The 21,227-nt window shown below is 39.4% G+C and overlaps 1 protein-coding gene across 1 annotated transcript in view; it reads right to left on the reverse strand.

Annotated features, from left to right (window-relative positions):
• Positions 1–21,227, reverse strand: part of Cmtm8 (CKLF like MARVEL transmembrane domain containing 8) — a 93,203-nt gene that overhangs the window by 71,035 nt on the left and 941 nt on the right. Inside the window, exon 3 of the mRNA XM_033756927.1 lies at positions 21,093–21,224. Coding sequence (XP_033612818.1) covers positions 21,093–21,224 — 132 coding nt within the window. The remainder of the gene's footprint in view (positions 1–21,092; positions 21,225–21,227) is intronic.

Below are 21,227 nucleotides of genomic sequence, written 5' to 3' on the forward strand. Positions count from 1 at the left end.
GCTGGGTCTGAAAGGTAAGGAAGAGAATTTTAAACAGAAGCAATAGCAGGTATAAAAGCACTGAAAGAAATTAATTATATCAGCATAGATGAGAATGGGACTTCAAATGTGTCCAGGGATCAAGCAGGTAACAGAAATGAGCAAAACACACCAGGAATGAGGCAGCAAAAGGCAATGACTCAGCTTCAGATATGGGAAGAATATACAGTGGTAGCTCAGTTCATGAACTCAGCTCTCTCAGTTCTGGTCCTAAACTGAACTGAATGAGAACCAAATCAAATTTCCCCATAAGGTCAACATTGACCCTAACCACTGAATTTGATTCAGTTCTCATCCAACTCGGTTTGTGACCAGAACTGTGGAAAGAATTAAATTCGTGAACTGAGGTACCACTAGTTGTCCATACTACTCATGTGCACCTTCTCATTAGTAAGAAGTGGGTTTTAGCAATTCCCATGGCCACACAGACGAAGGCCAAATTCTTCAGCTTTCTTTGCAGCCAAATGTGGCCGTGTTCCGACCAACAGGATGTGAGAAGAAATGATGCGTGCAACTTCCAGACCAGGTCCTAAAATGATGCGCCCTCTACTTCCCCGCCCTCCTGTGGGCTGGAGCACATAGGATGGTGGGAAATGAAGCGGCATCTGAGACCAGAAGAAGGGACTCACAGTAGAAAACAGAGATGAAATAAGGCAGAGGCAGTGTGTGCCTCTGACAGGATGGCGCCTCCATACCTGCCCCGGACAACAAGGACTTTGACTGTCAAATGAGAGAGGCAGGTTTCGGTCTTGTTTACCTGCTCTTTGTTGAAACACTCAAACACACACCATGCCCAACATTCTTCCAAACAGAGCACACTACTTCTTGGCTCCAAAGAATTACTGCCATGAGGGATTGTGAGCTCAGTGTCGTACATGTGTCCAGTTTTCCAAGAGAAAGTGGAAATCGAGATTTTCTTATAACTGACTTTTACATATTGGGAACTAACTCTTATTTTTCAGTATTATAAATGCATTGTACTGGGCTGGGGATAGTGTCACTTCTATTCCACAAGCTTCCCTGAAACAGATTTTTTTCATTAGGAAAAATAACAATTTAGGGTGGTAACAGTGACAAGATAGAGTCCTTTAAATTTGGGCAACATAAGATTGGTACTGCCAACTCTCATCACTCTTTTTTTTTTTTGGTTTTTTGAGACAGGGTCTCACTATGTAGTTGAGACTGACCTGGAATTCACTATGTAGCCCAGGCTGGTCTCGAACTCACAGTGATCCTCCTGCCTCAGCCTCCTGAGTGCTGGGATTACAGGCATATGCCACCACGCCCGACTTCTCATCACTCTTAAATACAGTTCCCAGGGCAGTCCCATTCCCCAGAGAAGGTAGTAATCAAGAACATTAATTCAGCAGCACCAAGAGCATGCAGGCGACCTTCCTGTACTCCCCAGTGCCCGTGTGGGGCCTGGATAATAGCACCATGGGAATGTCACCCATTTATGCAAACGGCAGAACAAGTATAAAAGGCAGCTCTTGGCTTCATATGGAAGTTCGAGGACCTTCACCAAACAAGTTCACCCAGCTCAACGGCTCCTTGGAGAAGGAGTGGGAGGCAATGTAAAGGAAGCCACAGAAGGTGCAACATCCAACGCTCAGTTTGTGGGAGCTGCTAATGAGATTGGGTATAAGAAAATAACCTATGTGTCCTCCACAGTGGGCAATATACCGCACCCCTCTAACAAATAAAGATCTGCCTGACATGACTGCAGCTGAGGACTCGGGCGAGACACTTCTGTGAAGGTTTATAGACAGCCACAGGCAAATACTCCAACTGCCAACAGGCAGCACCGCCATCCAAGTACTGCTCTCGCAGGTTCAAACTGCATGCCTTCCTCCCAAGCCGCTGGGAAGGTGAGGTGCTGTGGCACTCCTGCTGGATGAGCAGCATGACGAACAGAATAACAACAATCGCGTTACAGTCATAAAGGAACTCCTGTTTACAACACCATCTGCCTTCGAGGGAGCTGGGTCCAGGTTTGGTGAGGAGTCTCTGTTCTAAGCCACACTTGTAAGTCTGGAGGAAGCAGATGGAGAGAGTGTCCTTGCAGAGTAGGAAGAGGGAAAACAAGAGGGAAAGGAGAAAGAGTGGGAAGTAGGGGTGCACTGTCCAAGGGCCCTGACCCCCATCACTCGGGGCAAGTGGGTTGTCTGTGGATACTGGAGATCAGCAAGAGCGAAGGGTAAGGAGGTGAGTGAGAGTGCAGAAAAGGCCAAACAGTAGCAGTCGTCTATTTCTTTTTATGGCCAAATTATATTCCATTGCACAGATGTAATACATTTGTTTATTCACTCATCAGGTATTGGATATTTGAGTTGTCTCTACCTTTTGATTAGGAATAATACTGCTACGAACATCCACATAGAGTTTTTGTGTATAAATAAGTTTCATTAATTTCACTTGGGCATATGCATAGAATGGAATTTCTGGGTTGTATGGGAACTATGTTCTTCCTTTTGAAGAGTTATGAAGTTGTTTTTCCAGTGGCTGTACCATTTTACAACTCCAACAACAATATAAGACAGCTCCAACTTTTCCATACTTGCCAGAACTTGTTATTGTCTGTCTTTTTAATTACAGCCACCCCCGTGAGTAAAAAGTGGTATTTCAATGTGGTTTTAGTTTGCATTTCCTTAGCCAATTAAATAGCTAAAGAAATAATTATTAAAGTGAAAGATTTAGTAATAATAGTGTAGTCCAGGAGCCCAGAGTTGAAAATTACCAGTTAAAAAAACATGGAAGATAAGAGTCTAAGGATCTACATATGTAGAATTTCAGAAGGAGTTTAAGTAAAACAGGACAACCAGTTTTTCCAATATGTCAAGAGGTAACGTCTATGACTTTTTTGATAGCAACCTTGGAAAGCAATAAACTGGAAGAAAGATACCTCTCATGGGATGACACAAAGATAGCTGTCAACTTTGAATTCTACAACCTGTATCACTACTGCTCAGAAATGAGGAAGACAACAATTTTCAGAAAGACAAAAACGGATGAGAGGTCTGAAATGTAAGAGGGAACAATGAACAAAGATATTGGGCAACTCTGTGGGTTGTGGGTGTGGATGTAGTTAAATTGCTGACTATATAAAAAGTATAATTCCTAGTTCATGGAAGAATAGAACTAAACAATTAGAAAATACTATAAATTGTAAGGAATGACAGCTGAGAATTCTGAGGTCTTTTTTGTAAGGAGCAGGGTAAAAATACTGATTAATTCAACCTGTAAATTGACAAAGTATGCATGTTAAGATAGGGAGACCACTAAAGACACACAGAATAACTTCCTAGTAAGTAGAGAAAAAGGAAATGAAAAATACAAAAAAGAAAAATTAATAATGGCAATCCAGGAGCTCATCAACATAGATGGGGCAAATTGTCATAGTCATAAAATGGGTATCATTATCATATTTATAAAATGCAATACAACACAAATTTAAAAGTTAATGAACAGCTGGGTGTGGTGGCCCTTGCCTGTAATCCCAGCACTCTGAGTCTGAGGCAGAATGATCACAAGTTTGAGCCTAGCCTGAGCAACTTAGCAAGGCCCCATCTCAAAAAAAAAATAAAAAAAAATATTAGCACCCTCTCTCCATCACTAGACTAGATTTGTTCTCATTTGCAAAAGGTCTACCTCCCTGTTTCCTGTTGTGTATCTCATATTTTGCTCTTTAAATTATTTATTTGTACTTTGGGGTTAAGAGATACTACGTGATATTTAAGTTTCTGTGTCTAATTTATTTCACTAAGCATAATGGTACATCAAAATAAAATATTTTTAAGTGGTGTGCGATATAGGTCAGTGCAAAGGTTCTAGATTCGATCCCCAGTATTGCCAAAAGAAAAAGGATACATGAACAGCTACATGTACTAAGGTGGAAAATACGCAATAATAAAAGTAGTAAGTCTGAGAAGAAAATACATGATTTTATATTGTGTGAAATTCAAAATCAGTCAATGCTTCTTATTTATTTTTGCAGTACTGGGGATAAAACCCAGGGGCACTCTACCAGAGCTACATTCCCATCCTTTTTATTTCTTATTTTGAGAGAGGATCTTGTTAAGCTTCCCAGGCTGGCCTGGAGTTTGTAATCCTCCTGCCTCAGCTACCCATGTAGTTCAGATCACAGGCATGTGCCCAATGATCCAGAACATGTGAAACTTTGTATAATACAGAACATATATACTTAAAGAAAAGAAAACAACAAAAAAACAGGGCAGGGACAGGGTCCCCAAGGGACATGATATGATAATGTCCTGTTTCTTAACCTCAGTGGTTGATGCTACAGCCTGAACATACCCCCCAAATCCATGCATAGGAAACTTAACTCCAAATGCAACATTCTTGGGAAGTGGAGCTTTTTGAGATGCGTTTCAAGTCACGGACTGATGTTATAAAAAAGCCTGATAAAGGGAAGCTGGTCCTTTTTGATCTTCTGCCCTCTGCTATGTGAGGACACAGCACTTTGGAGGATACAGCTTCCAAAGGCTGCATCGTAGAAGCTGGGACAGTACCCTCAGCAGACAATGAGCCTGAGGCTGCCCTGATCACGAACTTCTGAGTCTCCAGAACTGAGAGCAACAAATATCTGTTCTATGTCGACTGCCAGTCTCAGATATTCTGTTAAAACAGCATACACAGACTAAGTTGGCACATGGTTACTAGTTTTGCTATTCTTTAAATCATATATGGGTTTTGGTACTTTGTAATATTTCACTCACAAAGAAAGTTTTAGCTCTGGTGTGAATAATCTGCAATAGTACATAAGATCCTAATAAGATTACTGACATTTAGAAATGGGAAGAAAGGAGCTAAAGGCGCTGGGAAGGTGGGATGGGTAGGGAAAGGGTAATAAGGGAAAAGAAAAAAATGTGAGATAATGAAAAGATGGAAATAAAGTGTTTGTAGATGGGGAGGGGAGGAGGGGGTGAAGGGAAGGCAGGGATAAGGGGAATAAATGAGAATCAATACTTGTCATGTAGAGGTACAAGATCCCAACAATGAATGTAACTGTACTGTATCCCTAAAATGTACCAATAAACTCAATTAAAGCTGAAAAAAAACAAGAAAGTTTTAGTTAAAAAAGAAATCCTAGTGGTTGCACCAGTCTGCACTCACACCAACAATGGAGAAGGGTTCCTTTCTCCCCACAACCCTGCCAACATTTGTTATTGTTTGATTTCTTGATAGCAGCCATTCTTTGTGGGGTGAGGTGGAATCTGTGTTGTTTTCATCTGCATCTCTCGAATGACCAGTGATGTGGAACATTTTTTCATATATTTACTTGCTACTTTTATTTCTTTGTCTGAGAAATGTCTGTTCATTTCAGGTGCTCAGTTTTGAATTGGGTCTTTATATTTTGGGGGGGCGCTGATTGTTTTGAGTTCTTTATATATTCTAGATAAGAGTCCCTTGTCTGAGGAGCAGCTGGTAAAAATTTTTTCCCGCATTGTAGGTTGTCTCTTAGTTCTGTTGATGTGCAGAAGCCTTTTGCAGTGCAGAAGCCTTTTAAGAAGATGAGATCCCAGTTATTGATTCTTTCTGCTAGTTCCCATGCTACTGAGGATTTGTTCATAAAATCTTTTCTTATGCCAATGTCTTCAAGAATTCTACTTAACTTATCTTCCAGCAAGTTTAGTGTTTCTGTTTTAATGTTTAGATCCTTAATCCACTTGGATTTTAATTTAGTGCACGGTGAAAGATAAGGGTCCAATTTTAATCTTTGGTAGGTTGAGATCCAGTTTTTCCAACACCATTTATTAAAGAGGCTATCTTTCCTCCACTGAGGATAGTCAGCTCCTTTGTCAAAGATGATGTAGCTAAGTACATCTGCAGTTGTTTTTGTGTCTTCCAATCTGTTCCATTGATCCTCAGATTTGCTTCTTTGCCAGTACCATGCTGTTTTTATCACAGTGGCTTTGTAGTATAGTTTCAAATTGCAAATTGTTATACCCGCTACCATGTCTCTGTTGCCTAGAATGGCTTTTGCTATTCTAGGTCTCTTATGGTTCCAAATGAATTTTTGGATTCTTTTTTCTAGTTCTGTGAAATATAGTGTTGGAATTTCAATTGGCATTGCAATGAATCTGTATAGCACTTTTGGTAGTATGGCCCAGACTGGAGCAACCACTATGAAAATCAATATGGAGATACCTCAAAGAGCTGGGACTAGAGGTTCCATTTGACCCAGTCATCCCTCTGTTGGGTATCTTTCCAAGAGAATTAAAGAATCATATCACAGAGAAGTATGCGCACCCATGTTTATAGCGGCACAGTTTGTAATAGCTAAGACTTGGAAACAGCCCATTTGCCCATCAGTTGGAAATTGGATAAAAAAGATGTTGTTTCTCTACAAAATGGAATACTACTCAGCCATAAAGAATGAGAAATTAGATTCATTCATAGGAAAATGGATACATATTGAGGATATACTCCTAAGAGAAATAAAGAAGTCACATGTGTAAATACCGAATAGTTTCTCTGGTATGAATAAACTGTAATAGTATATAAGATCCTAATGAGATAACTGACATTGTGAAATGGGAAGAAAAGGGCTAAAGGTGTAGGGAAAGTGGGAAGGGTAGGGAAAGTTAATAATGGAAAAGAAAAAAATAGGAGAAAATGAAAAAATGGAAATGAAGTGTTTGTAAAGGGAGAGGGGAGGTGGGGTGAAGGGAGGGCAGGGACAAGGGGAAAAAATGAGAACCAAGACCTGTCTTGCAAAGGTACAAGATCCCAGCAATGAATGTAACTGTACTGTATCCCTAAAATGTACCAATAAACTCAATAAAAAAAAAAAAGAAATCCTAGCTCTGGGAGTATGGGAAGTCTGCAGAATACAGCGCCCCACTTCTTGGGTATGCAAGTGAGCAACTGAACCTCAGGGGCCCAACTTCCAGTACGCTGGGAGACAGGAAACACACGTCAATTCCTACCCGAGCTCTGCTTCCACAGGCAAGCGGTGGAGCCAGCCTGGCATTAACCAGGACCTCATTCACCGAGCTTTGGTCTTCTGCCTTTCATTAAGCCAACTTAATCACATAAAAGGCAGCTTTAAAAAATCTAACAGGAGCCTCCAAGCAATTATAAACATTAGCTCATGATTTGAAATGTGAATGAAAAGAAAAATACTCAGCTGTTGTCACAGTTAAAGGGAAACTTAAACACAATTTCTCATATTAAGCTAGCAGATATTCTGAACATCTCGATCTCTCAGGACATTTTGGGTCTGTACAGCAGAAGTCCAGAGCCGCAGAGCACAGGCTTTCTCCCCTCCCTTGAGTGAACCTAAAGTTAAAGTGAGACGAGTGCTCAACACCTTTCCTCTTGACCGCTGTGCACAGTGGTGGACAACACAGGCGCTGCCTCTCACATGTCTGATTTGAGCGTGCTCTTTAAGCCTGCTCAATGTTTAGTGTCTACAGTCAAGTGTTTCTTCTCTAAAGGTAAGTTTTAATGCATTTCAATCCCTGATTCATATAGATTTCTTGTTGCATCATGTAATGCCTAAATTTAAGGATTTCCGTCTTGCCGCAAGGCCTTTCTAAAAACAAGGCAGGTTATACGTAATGTATAAAGATATCTTTCTACTCTGAATTCTTTCCCTGCCACAAAAGTAGCACCTCTTTAATTACATTTGGGATACATTAAGGTAAGAGGGAGGTGAGAGAAGAAACACGCTCTCCAACACAGGTCATCAAGCTGAGACCTTCAGAAAATGGACCACACAATGTTGTTGTTGGCTTTTTTTTTTTAGGTTTTCTTTGAATAAAGCTTCCAGAGCATAAGCTGACGAAATCTTTCTACTGTATCCACAAAGCTGCATCACTCACTACTATGTTCAGATCATTCTACTAATCTATTAAAAGTCTAAATGAACTCATCATGTTAAAATAAGTGGACTGGGGATTTAGCTCAGTGGTTCCGCCGCCTGCCTTGCAAGCGCAAAGTCCCAAGTTTGATCCCCAGCACCACCACCAACAACAACAAAGGTTAAAATAAGCAGAGAAGGTCTTTGTGGCTCTTTGAGCAACGTTTAAGCTTTAAAAGTCTGATTCTAATCCTAGGCCCAGTATGTATCAGGAGAGATAAATGTTATGCTCGCATTCTTCACTAGAAGCTGAGACAAGGCTGCTCATTACAAATGCAGCCCTGGTCCAAGCAGGATTAATCTACAAATCTAGATGAACTGAAGAAAGAAAAAAAATTTACATTAACCCAGGAGAGAAACTATTATTTACCTCTAGGATAGAGCTAACACACTTTTTAGCTCACTTGATCTTCTGCTAACATGTGAAGTCATCGTTACCTTTTTCATTATAATAGATGGGAATTCAGGAAATACTAGGACAACTGTAGAAAGGTGCACAGTGAGAAATCAAAAGCATCGTGAGCAAAAAAGGGCAAGTTGTTAGGGTGTTTTAGAAGCTCAGCAAATCACAGGTGGTCTTCACCTTCAATACAGTGACTGGGTAGACTCCAATAAAAGTGGATACCGTAAGAGTGGATATAGTAAAAAGTGCAGATCCACTCTGCTCTACTGCTGTATTCTAGTCTGCTTGCAGTATGTCTGGCTGCTTTATTACTTGCTAGAGGCTGGAAAGCAGCTCAGCTCTAACACACAATCGTGTGGTTTTGGCAGATACACTAAACTAAGACTTAGAAGACAAAACACAACATTGCATTCTTTGGCCTCTTCTGTGTTCCCACTGGAAGACACCGCCACGGAGGCATTTGGTCTTTCTGTGGTGGCTATCGCTGAAATCCCAGTACTCCATTCCTAGCCTCTAAGTGTTGAGAGGCAAATCAGAGGGCACGTACAATGTGGTACAATGGAGATGACAGAGCCAGCAACCCGCAGTTCCTGGGAGAGCAAATCTCACTTCCTCAACTTCCTGCTTACAACAGGCCAGGCCCATTAATGATTCTAGCGGGTGTTCCTGGAAGCTGAATTTAGAGCCTGCTCCTCCAACCCTACCAAAAGTTTTGGAAGTTACCCAGTGATGCACAGCAAATCCCTTACTGCATTCGCTGGCTAGCATGGATTCTGTCATCTGCAACTGAATCCTGACCAAGACAATGGTTGTCCTACTTTCCTGTAAAAAGGAGATGTTACTGAGCTAATCACCATCAATCTCATGGCTGGGCATGGAAGAGGAACAAGCAGCCAGATAGGGTTTGTTTCACTTTGCATTTTTTCAAAGGTATGACTGATTCATTCATGTATGATATGGGAACTGTTTCTCCAAATTATGGCTCCACTAGGAAAGAAAATGAAATAAAGGAGGGATTCTCCAGGTCCTGGGGCTGGTTTATTATCAAGTGAAACAATGAATGTGCACATCATTAAACAGTAAAATGTTCATCTACGAAAAAGTACTGCTGCTACTTTCCTGGAAACACTTAGTAGAAAATGAAACAAACTGTATTCTGTATCTGTTAAATTTCAGATTTACCTCTGTGAGGTAAATAAATGACCAAAGGCCTACAAGGAATAAACGCCTCTTAATTTCAGTTCAAATTTGAAAACTTGAGGCTTTTTCCTACTATGATTCAACATCTTCCTCTAAGCACTGTTTTCTTTTCATGTCCTACATCTATCCTACTATTGGTCATTTGTTTAAATTAAAATAGAAATGTGCTACTTATCACTATATTCTAGTGCTAGATACAGATGCTGGCGTACAGTAAATATTCAATGCATTTTTGATAACTGAATAAACAAGATCTTATTGCTAATTTACACTATAAAACTCATAGTGTTTTAGACTGGGAAAGACTTTGAAGAACTCAAGAATCAAAATTAGGACTGAGACAGGAGATGACTTGAGGGGTTTCTTTCCTAGGAAGTAAAGTGTAGTATGGATCCTTTTCCCCAAAATTAGCCTATGTATTTTATAAAAATGTAATATAATTTGTTAAAGGACAGGGGGTAAAGTAGTGAATGACTTAAAAAAAAATTCTAAAGGTCAGGCCCAGGATTTAGCTCAGTGGCACCACGTTTGCCTCATTAGCACAAGGTCCTGATGTCAATCCCCAGTACTGGAAAGAAAAACATTCCGAAGGTCAACTTGAAGAACAGATATATGAAAATAGGGAAAAAACTTAAAAATCGTATCTGTACTAGATTACTGTATATACTTTAAAATGTACTGTAAAGCTACAGATACTAAAACACAGAACAAGGAGTGGGAAAGGGTAGAACTAAATCTAAGTAGATATAAGAACTAAGTAAGTGGAAGGAAAAGAGGAGGAAGAGGAGGAGGAAGAGGAGAAAGAAGGTGGAGGAAAAGGAAAAGAAATCCAGATCAGTAAATGAAGAATGGATTTAGCAACAGAAAGTGCTGGGACAATTAAATCAATATTTAAAAACAAAGTTAAGGCCAACTTTATACCATCTGGTAAAATAAATTTCATTATTAAAGTTGAATATTATCCTAGTCCATTTTATGCCACTATAATAGAATACCTGAGATGAGGCAATTTGTAAAGAATAAACATTTATTTTTTTAACCATTCTGGAGGCTGGGAACTAAGGTCCAGGGGCCCGGATCTGGCAAAGGCCTTCTTGCAGAGCTGTACCATGGCAGAAGATAGAAGGGTGGGAGCATACATGCTCTTGAGTAAAAGAAGGCCAGGGTCTTTACGTCTCCTTTTATCAGGAATCCAACCCACTCATGACAGCACAGCCCTCCCAGCCTGCTCTCCTCTTAGTGGTTCCACCTCTCAACACTGTTACACTGTGGATTAAGACTGAGCGCTGGAGGACACATTCAAGCCACAGCAAATATTTTAAAAAACCACAAAAAAAAATATGTAAATAATACTGTATAATTAGTTGTATTTAGCTTTGTTAGTGAGATAGTGCTTTCACAGTATGACACCACATATGGAGGGAAAAATATCTGATAGGTTTGAAGCTAAACTTTTAATTTTATAAATAAAATCACTATCAATAAAATTAAGAGATGATAAGGTGGAAAACATTTCAGTACAGAAAGGTCAATATTCTTTATATACATTAAAACTATCTTCATGCAGGTAATATAAGAGGAGAACTTCTCTGTAGCTGACAAGATCTATATGTGGACTTATCTTCCCCACATCCCATTGAAATGGCCACAAAATAAAAAATAAAATCTACCCAGTGGTGTTGAAAAGTAGAAAGAGCAACAGGAGTTGGGAGCAGTGAGGGACTTCTGGGAAGCACTTGGCAGCAAAATAATGACAAGGAAGGGGGCTTCCAGTCTTTTTTCTTAAGTCCATGGGGGGAGGTGTTGGCTAAATAGAAATAGATAAGGTGGGAAGCGTTGTCTTTTGAATGCAGTTATATAGTGATATACCTTGACTAATTTTCTGGGCAGTTAAAAATAATTTTAAATACATTGGTAAAAATTTTAGTAACTCCAAACAAAATACAAATAGGATTTGTAACTCTCAATAACTACAGGAAGAATAAGGAAAACTCAGAATTTTAAAAAAGCTACTATGATAAATATCAATATGTTAAATTTCTAAACTGAAGACATATTTTCCTACCAGGTAAAGGAGTAAAACCTAGCTATATGAGGAACACAGAAGATGAACTAATAACAAGATGATAAGAAAAGGTGAAAATACAAGAAGAGTGCCTCATTTCAGAGATAATAAAATATTTTGAAATTAGATAGACATATACAACACTGTAAGTGGACAACATGCCACTCAACTGATCATTTAAAACCGATTAAATTTTACGAGATGTAAATCTCACTTCAATTTAAAAAATAAAGGCTAAGTAACAAGAAAATGCTACCAAAAAAGCTGGTATGGCAATATTGAAGTCAGACAAAATAGCAAAGGAAAGGAAACTAAAAGGCTAGTCTTACATATGAGCAGACACAAAATAATCCCAGATTTGTTTTTTGAGACAAGGGTTTCACTATGAAGTTCAGGCTGGCACTGAACTCGCTATACACCACAGGCTGCCCTGAAACTCGGGGTGATCCTCCCACTGCAGCCTTCTGAATGCTGGGATTACAGGCACGTACCACTACTCCCAGCCTCCCAGACATAGTATTTAAAAATCAAATCCAAGTGTGGAAAACAATTTTGATCTAAAAAACTATTAAGTCATACACTGTTTAATGATGGGGATACATTCTGAGACGGATATCATTAGGCAATTCCATTGTTGGGCAAACAGGAGCGTGTACTAACATAACTACAGTGGCTAAAATGTCACGAGGCAATGTCACCACACCACTGTACATTTAGTCTGTCATTGATACAAATGCCATGTGGTGTATGAATAGACACTGACTTTCCTAAGAGTTTGAGAATGATTCAACATGAAATTTCCTAATATAATTCACTCCACTAGCAAACCAAAGGAAACAAATATCCATAAAATCACCTCAATAAAAGCTTTCCGAAAACCTAACTCCTATCTTTATTTCCATTCATACACCCCAAGGTGTGTTCCTGATATGGATACGCAGTTAAACTTCCCTTCTTTAACTCAGTAAAGAATATTTATCATTACAAGCGCAAGGATCTGAGTTTGATCCCAGTACAAAAAAAAAAGAATATCAGACCCTACAGTCAAAATTGCACGATCATTGTAACTCTAGAAACATCCAATTAAAGTTATGAACCAATCAGGATACCCTTATATTCCTAATTATTCACAATTATCTTAGAAGTCATAACTTTGCAATAATGAAAATAAGAAAAGCATATAAAGGAAATGAAAAACTCCTGTATTCATACACATTCTTTTATTTATAAAAAGTAATAAAAATTATGTCAAAGAAGATAACTATGTACATGATCAAAATCAGAAAATTAACAGTTTTCACAAAAAAATTAACAGCTTTCATATAAATCATGAATAATCAAAAATTGATAAATTAAATTCACTTTTGATAAACTCTGCTTACCAAAAACAAATGAAAACACTTAAATCAAGTAAGAAGTGCCTTTCCATATCTGGAAAACACTAATAACTTTAAGAGAATAAAATGACCTGAGTAAGTGGAAAGAGGAAATATTCCTAGATGGTAACATTCAGTACCATAAAGATAACTCTTCAAATTAATTTCTAAACACAAGGCAATTGCAATCCAAGCTGTGACGGTATTTAAGAAACACTGACTCTAAAAGCCATCTATGTTAGTATAAATATATGAAAGTAAAATTGGAATGCAAAAATTTGTATGGCTTACTCTCAAGAAAACTTAAATGCGCAATAAAACAATAATTTAAAAAGCCTGAAATTGACTCAGAATAAAAGAGGGTCAAAAGTAGTGATACACTTGGCATGGTGGCACACACCTGTAATCCCAGGACTTGGGAGGCTGAGGCAGGAGAATCTCTGTGAGTTCGAGACCAGCCTGAGCTACATAGTGAGTTCATCAGTCTCAACTACATAGAGAGACCCTGTCTCAAAACAAACAAACAAACAAAAAAAATAGTGATGCATATATGGGAATCTAAGATGATTTTAACAGTGAGACACACAGATGTCTACTTGGGAAAAAAAGTAAAAGTCTTACCTATACACACAAAAAGAAAGTCTTATTATTTAAGAAGTTAAATATTCACAACAAAAAGAAGTCTTTTACATTTTCATCAAATATCTGCATAATTCTGGGGATGGGAAGCCCTGTTTGAAGAAGGTGAGACCCTCTAGAGAAAGTTTAGATTTCATTTTTTGAGGAAAAATGGCATAAATGATACTAATAATAAATGAGATGACAAAATTAACCATAACACAGAAGAAACATAAATCAACAGAAAAGGACTGTGGAAAATATCAAGACTTTAAATGAAAAGGCTGCAGAATACATGTAATGTGCTTACTCACAGATGTCTGGGTCTTATGCTGCATACAAATTCATACACATACAGAGAAATGCACAGAGCAGTTACCTCAGGCAGCTGGGTAAGTGAGGGAGAAAGAGGAGACGGGCCAATGGAGACTATATAAATGAGCTGAAATTTATTTTTACAAGGAACACTTTTTACCTTAAGCTTCTATAAATATATTCATACAAAACTATATACTCATTATAAAACATTAAACTATAAAAAGATAAGAAGTTAGAAAACAAATATCCCTATTTAAACACAGTGCCCAAATCTAATTTTTCTCCTAAGGGCTAATTTCCATTTAAAATTCAGTGTGTGTGTGTGTGTGTGTGTGTGTGTGTGTGTGAGTGATACTAGGCTACAGCAATACGGCCCCAGTCCTTTTTAATTTTTTTTTAAATTTTGAGACAAGGTCTTGCTAAATTCTCCAGGATGGGTGGCTCAAACTTGTGATCTTTCTGCATCAGCCTACCAGAGTTCTGGAATTACAGATGTGCACCACCACTGCCAGTTTTTAAAATACAGTACCTTTAAACAACAACAACAACAAAAACTCACTGTTTACATAGGTAGAAAAAAACCCAGTTTCTAAAAGGAGAGATAAATGGCTATATTTTAAATGTTTAGTGATTACAAAAATGAAATTTGCTTGGCAAATCCATATACCTGATAAGAAATACATACTAGAATATGTAAAGGACACATAACAACTCAACAATAAAAATACAAATCTAATGTTTAAGAATTTTAAAGAATTTGAACTGACATTTCTCCAAAGAAAACATACCAATGACTAACAGACATATGAAGGTTGCTCAGCATCATTAGACAGACATGATAGAAATGAAAAACAAAACCACAATGAGATATCACTTCACACCACAAGGATGTCTAAAATCAAAACAGAAAGTAAGTTTTGTTGAAGATGTGGGGAAATTAGAACTTTCACAGTGCTGGTGGGATTGCAAAGTGTCAGCCATTTTTGGAAACCATCTAGCAGTGCCTCAAAATATTAGAAATTACCATATGATTCAGTTAATTCCATTACTAAGTGTCCAAGAAACCCAAAAAACTTACGTTCACACAAAAGCTTGTACACGGTTTATAGCAGCACTATTTATAGTAGTCAAAATATGGAAAAACTTCAAATACCCATCAGTTGATGAATGGATAAACAAAACAATGTATATACGATACAATGCAATATTTGACAATGAAAGGAATGAAGTGCTGATACATACAGCATGGCTGGTTCTTAAACATATGATGCTAAATGAAAGAAGGCAGATGCGAAGGGCTACACAGTGTAGAATTCCACTTAGGGAAAATGCCCAGAACAGGCAAATCCCTCATAGAGGAAGTAGGTTAAGGTTGCCAAGGGCTAAAGAAAAGGAGGAATGGGGAATGACTGCCAACAGCTCCTTTTAAAGATAAAGTTCTAAAATTACATAGTGGTGACACCTGTACAACTCTGAGCATCCTAAAATCCCTTGAATTGTAGATCTTTAAAACAGGTCAATTTTACATACAAGTTGTATCTCAATAAAGATATTTTTTAAAATACACACTGCCAAACTGATAGAACTTGGTATTAAAAATGGTGATGTCTCTTGTATGCCTAATAAAGTTGGCTTTAAACAAGGTCCATTTCCCTTTATGTCAATTCTAAGTATTCATCTTTAGAGAACATCCAGAAAGATTTGGCTTAAAGTATGCTTGTTACACATTGTTAAAAGAAGGAAATAAACATACATTGAACAATAGAAACCTGGATATTTATGGGATACTATGTGGCCATTCAGAATGTCATAGAAATTAATCATTGATGAGGAAAGGTAATACATCAGTCTGAGCAGGAAACCAGGCACATTCACATTGGGTAATCCGAGTAGAGTTTCATAAAGTTGTTATTTGTAAAGCAGGGTGCAGGAGAACCACAAGCGTTATGTGGTACCAGGCCAAGGCAAGCAGGGGAAGTGAGCAGTTATCAGAGCTTGAGGAAACAGCATGCTTCCCATGGAGGGACACCCCCAACCTGCTGAGACCAAGGAAGGAGGAATTGTGGGGAACAGAGACCCAGAACCTGCTCTCTTCTCACTCCAGTGTCTGTTGGTGCCACTGATGCATAAAGACAGAGGGACATCAGAAGGTAAGGGAGCCCGAGAGTCTTGTGCTCAGCACCCCACATAGAGAGGGACAAGCGTAAGGTACCAGAGCAGATGCTTATAGCAGGAAACAAAGAGTAGTTTACAGAGTACTAGATATTTTCCTCAAAATTACAATAATATAGCCACTTATAAATAATATAACCACTTAAAAAATTCTGGATAAATTCACTACAAAAGGTAAAGAATTGTGTACTAAGAGTTCCTGAACAAGGAACCATAGCTACTGGCAACTGGTAAAGAAATTCTTTGCTGTTGGAGGTTTGGCCAAGCATTTTGGGACATTTAGTGTTCCTAGCACACAAGGCACTAAACACCAGTAGAAACCCTAGGCAATACAATGATCAAAAATCTTAAAAACTCTATCTACTTCCCTACCAGGTATATCAGGGACCACTGTAAGGGCAAGAATTTGTTTCAACTTCTATTTTCTGACGTGCATTTTTTTTTTTTACAGAGTGGGTATAGCTTTTCTGAAATGGAAACTATGTCCACTATTTTTATATGAACTCAATAAGATAGTAATTTAGATTCTAGCTGTCAGTAAACTTTATCTGTCCTTTCCCAACTAGGTTTGCTCATGACAGTAAGTAAAAAAAAAAAAAAGTGACCTGACTTTGTCAGATGCTATAATTCATTTTAAAGTCACCCATAACAGGAAGGGCAAAATTAACTCGGTTTCTTACAAATCACTTTTATTCTTCAAGTACTTGTAATAGTAGTTATGAGATCACAGTATCCTACGATTCACAGGTCAAGTACTGGATTACTTCTAGCTTGCTAATAAAGCTTTAAGAGGGAGGAAGGAAGCCACAATGGTTTGGTTTCAAAAGTGTATCACTGGCATGCCCATTATATCTTAGTAGATATAATTACTGCCACTCAACCTATGACAAGGCCAGGGCAAGCAATTTTAGTCTAGTGAAATGTGTTTTATTTTCTATTATCTCATTTCCTCTAGTTCAAACAGAAGGCAGGTTCTCAGTAATTCTTTGTCTTGGTATTTTTACAGGGCTGAGAGCAGCATTTTTCTAGAGGTAGGTATAGTTTGGTTTCAGGAATGGGAGAATGATAATCTGAAACACACACATACCCCTCCATTTGCAAATAAAGAATCAATAGTTCCATAGTTCATGCAAGAAACTATTATGCTGATCCAGATGTTAAAACATGAACCAAAAAGTTTCTTAGAATCAAAACACAATACAGTATATCCCTTAATGGGATCCTTAGCATTTTGAATTTTGAGTTCCTCTAATTAAAAAAAAAGTATATTTATTTAATTTAATAGATGAACACTACTGAGGACAATTTACAGTGAACTCAGAGAAGATAACCTCAGAATATGCCACAAAAACCTCATATTTGACTCAACAATTCTACTTTAAGGAACTTTTCCTCAAGAAAAGCATTAATGAATGTGGAAAGATGAACAAAGAAGGAAAATTGCTACAGCATTGATTATATTAATAAAAGACTAAAGACTTTCTTTAGACTTTCTTCATCTAAAGACTGAAGAAATCAAAGAATAAGGTAATTCCTTATGAAAGAAAATTGTAATAATGTGAGAGACTGGAGACCCCAAAAATATTTGGGACATAGTAAATGCAAACAAGGCATAAATCAGTAAGGAAACATATTCCCAGGGATAAAGTATAAAAGTATCTTTTAGAAAGAACTGAAAAAATGGAAAGAATAAAGCCAAATTAAAAAAAATCTCTGGGGGCTACATCTCAGTGGTAGAATATGTGTACTTGCATATATGAAGAGCTGGGTTTGATTCCCAGCCTGGGGTTGGGGAGTAAGCATCAACTCCTTAAACTTGTAAGAGTTTTTCTTATTTGAGAGACTGTACCAGGTCACCCACACAAGGGTGGAAAACACTCTCATGCAGGCCCAACACTGATAGTTCAGACATCAGGAAAGGAATATTCTATAGGCTTGTAATGGGAGAGGGTGGAATAAAGAGCTTTAAGTCAGAATAGCTAGAGGATAATAGAGCTATACTGAAAAAAAATTTCCAGCATTTTTTGCCTAGCCAAACAATTACTGCAACAGTAAAATCAAGACATTTTGAAAGATGCAAATCTCAAACTCCACATTCACCCTTCTTTAGGAAAGTGTGAAAGGCTGTGTCCCTCTCCCCCAACCCCAGTGGGACCAAGGCAAGCCAGAGGAGGACAGCGGAGAGGGAAGCAGGCACTCTGACCCTGGAGGGAAGGACAGGGCCTCCGGGGTGATGGCAGCCACACACAGCAGGGAGCAGTTAGAGGCTCCAGGGAGGAGCATGCGCCCTGAGAGAGGGGTTCGGGCAACTTGGGTTAAACGAATAAGTGTCTGGGGAACTAAATGGAAAAAGAATTACTAACACCAGGAAAAATGAGAAATTGCTCAGGAGAGGAAAAGCGCTTGTAGGTTACTCAGTGGCTCAGCTGTTCACGGGTCAACACTGGCTGTTGGTCTAACTCAAATCACCTAATGACAATAGCCGCAGCCAGGAAGCATTTATGTAGCACTGGAGGGGGGTCCAAGAAAACGGAAGCTTTGCCATTCAGAGTAGAAAATGCCTACAATTAGGGAAAAAACTCTGAGAAATACCATTATAAATATGCTACTCAGAGCTCTGAGAAATTTGAATGGGAGTATTTCTAGGCATGAAAATAATAGGGGGAACTTATATTTGACTCTTTAAAATTTGTGCATATTTAGCTCTGTTAAAAATAAAAACTTGGGCCAGGGATTTAGCTCGGTGGTGCCACAGCCTGCCTCAAAGTGCAAAGTCCTGAGTTCAATCTCTGTACCAAAAATAAAAATAAATAAATAAAGTAAAAACTCAGCGGGGATGAGAGGGTAGTGCACACCTATGATTCCAGCACTGAGAGGGCTGAGGCAGGAAGATGGAAAGTTAGAGTACTGACTTGAGCAACTCAGCAAGACCTAGTCCCAAAATAAAAAGGGTTGGGGATGTAGCTCTGCGGTAGGACACACCTAGATCTGATTCCCAGTACCTAAAGCAAACACATAAATAAAGCAATAGTGAGGGTGATTTTGCTCACATGTTTTCTCATTTTCAAAAAGCTTACTGAAATCTAAAAGAATTTATTTATTTATTTATAAGACAGGGTCTCACTGTAACTCTAAATTGTCCAGGCTAGGATTGACTTTTTGAGACAGGGTCTCACTATGTAGTTGAGACTGACCTGGAACTCACTATGTAGCCCAGGCTGGTCTTGAACTCACAGCGATCCTCCTGCCTCAGCCTCCCAAGTGCTGGGATTATAGGCGTGCGCCACCACGCCCGGCCAGGATTGATCTTTTAGTTTAGTTCTTTTTTAAACTTAAATTTGGGCTTTTTTTTTTTTTTGTACTGGGGATCAAACTTGGATCCTTGTGCTTTCTAGGCAGGTGGTGGAACCATTGAGCTAAATCCCCAGCATAGGCTTGATCTTTTGATCCTCCTGCCTCAGCACCCAGAGTACTGGGATTAACCATGGTTATTTTTAGTGATGGGATTGTGAGCCATTTACATTTCTTCCTTCACTTTTATACTTTTATGAAGAAGTGTGGAATGGAGAGCATACTGATCATAAATCAGAAAACACAAGATATTTTATTTCACACCCATTCCAAACCCACTCCAGAGAGGACAGAAGCCCCATCTTCACCATCTTAGAGTCTGCTCTGCTGAATCAGGAGAATACTCCAAATTTCTTCATTCACACAGCAAATATTTGTTGAAGTGTTTAAAGCCAGATCCTACAACGAAATTCCAGTACTTTCAACTCTTTATTGGGTCTCTGGATGCCCTCAGTACCAGGGATGTCCTCAGTACCAGCTAAGGGAACCACCTGGGAGACAAAGTCAACACTTCTTAAACTTTCTGTGTACTGGAATCACCTGAGGACTGATCCCAGGGGTCTGAGCTGGGATCTATGCTTCTGGAGGAGCAAGGAAGCTCTCTAATGTGCACAGATTTTGCTGAAGGTTTCTCAAACGAACTGTCCAAATCTTCAGTCACTTCTGCACTATGATCACTCTCATTCTCTAGCTCTCACATAGCCTGGATTTCAATTCCACAAATGTTTAAAAGGTGGAAAAGGTTTAAAATGCTAAAAGGGTGTTTAAAGGAATATATCAGAAGGGGCACTGGTCACTCCTTGGCAATTAGGAGCAAAAATCAGGAAAAAGGTGAACCCCAGCTCCAGGTCCACAGTTCTGCTTTCCCCTCTCTAGGCCTCAGTTTCTTCACGTGCCAAATGGGCTTAGTTTGAGCCGCTTTCACATGGAAGATTGTCCCATCCTATGGTTTACCTGAGAATAGTAAGGCAACTAAAGGACTTGACAACCCTGGCACAGCGTGAAGCCTCAATAAACAGTGACCACCGCCGGCTGTGAACAGGGCTCCAGACCTTTCTCAGCCATGAGGGCTGGCTGGGACTTGGAGCTCACTTGAGTTCTCAGACGCCAGCCTCCTTAGAGAGCAGAGTGCATTCACCCTGCCCCCTTCCAAGAATGATCTCAGCCTACACCAGGATGTGCACAGCAACAGCCTGGAGGCCCTGAGGCTCTCAAAAGTTGAGTCCTTCAGATTTTATTCAGTGAGTTATTCCTGGTCACTTCAATTTTATTACCAAGGTGATAATTTGAAAAGGAAAAAGCCTTCTCCTTCTTCCTGATCTTTGGTTCCAGGGGAGAGACCATCTACCTGAAGATCGGGTGAGGGAGGCACCAGGTATCCCTGACTCTCAACACAAACGCAGTGCCCACCAAGCATCCTGCTCCCACGACAGGACACCAAACTGGCCTTCTCCCCCCGCGGACTTCCCGAGGGTCCCTACCCTCTGTCCCAAAGAAAGCCTAAGTTGAAAGGAGTGGTTCGGAGCTTTGTAGTTTAGGAAGAAGTGAAGCCTACACAAAAAGGATTCCCAAAGCCTGCCAGAGGATCTCAGCGGGTTCCTTTGGGCAGGTGCCGGCCAACCCGGTCCCACTGCCTCCCCCGACCTCGGCCTGTCGGGCACTCACGATCTCGGCCACGATGAGGAGCCCCGGCAGCGTGCGGAGGAACTCGCGGTCGTAGGCTAAACTGCTGCTGGTGGTGGAGAAGTTCTCGGCGAAGGAGCTGGTGGTGGTGTTGACGGTGTGAGAGCGGGCGCGCTG

This window comes from Fukomys damarensis, unplaced genomic scaffold, assembly GCF_012274545.1.
Source record: "Fukomys damarensis isolate Sample0158 unplaced genomic scaffold, DMR_v1.0_HiC HiC_scaffold_28, whole genome shotgun sequence".
NCBI classification, from domain to species: domain Eukaryota; kingdom Metazoa; phylum Chordata; class Mammalia; order Rodentia; family Bathyergidae; genus Fukomys; species Fukomys damarensis.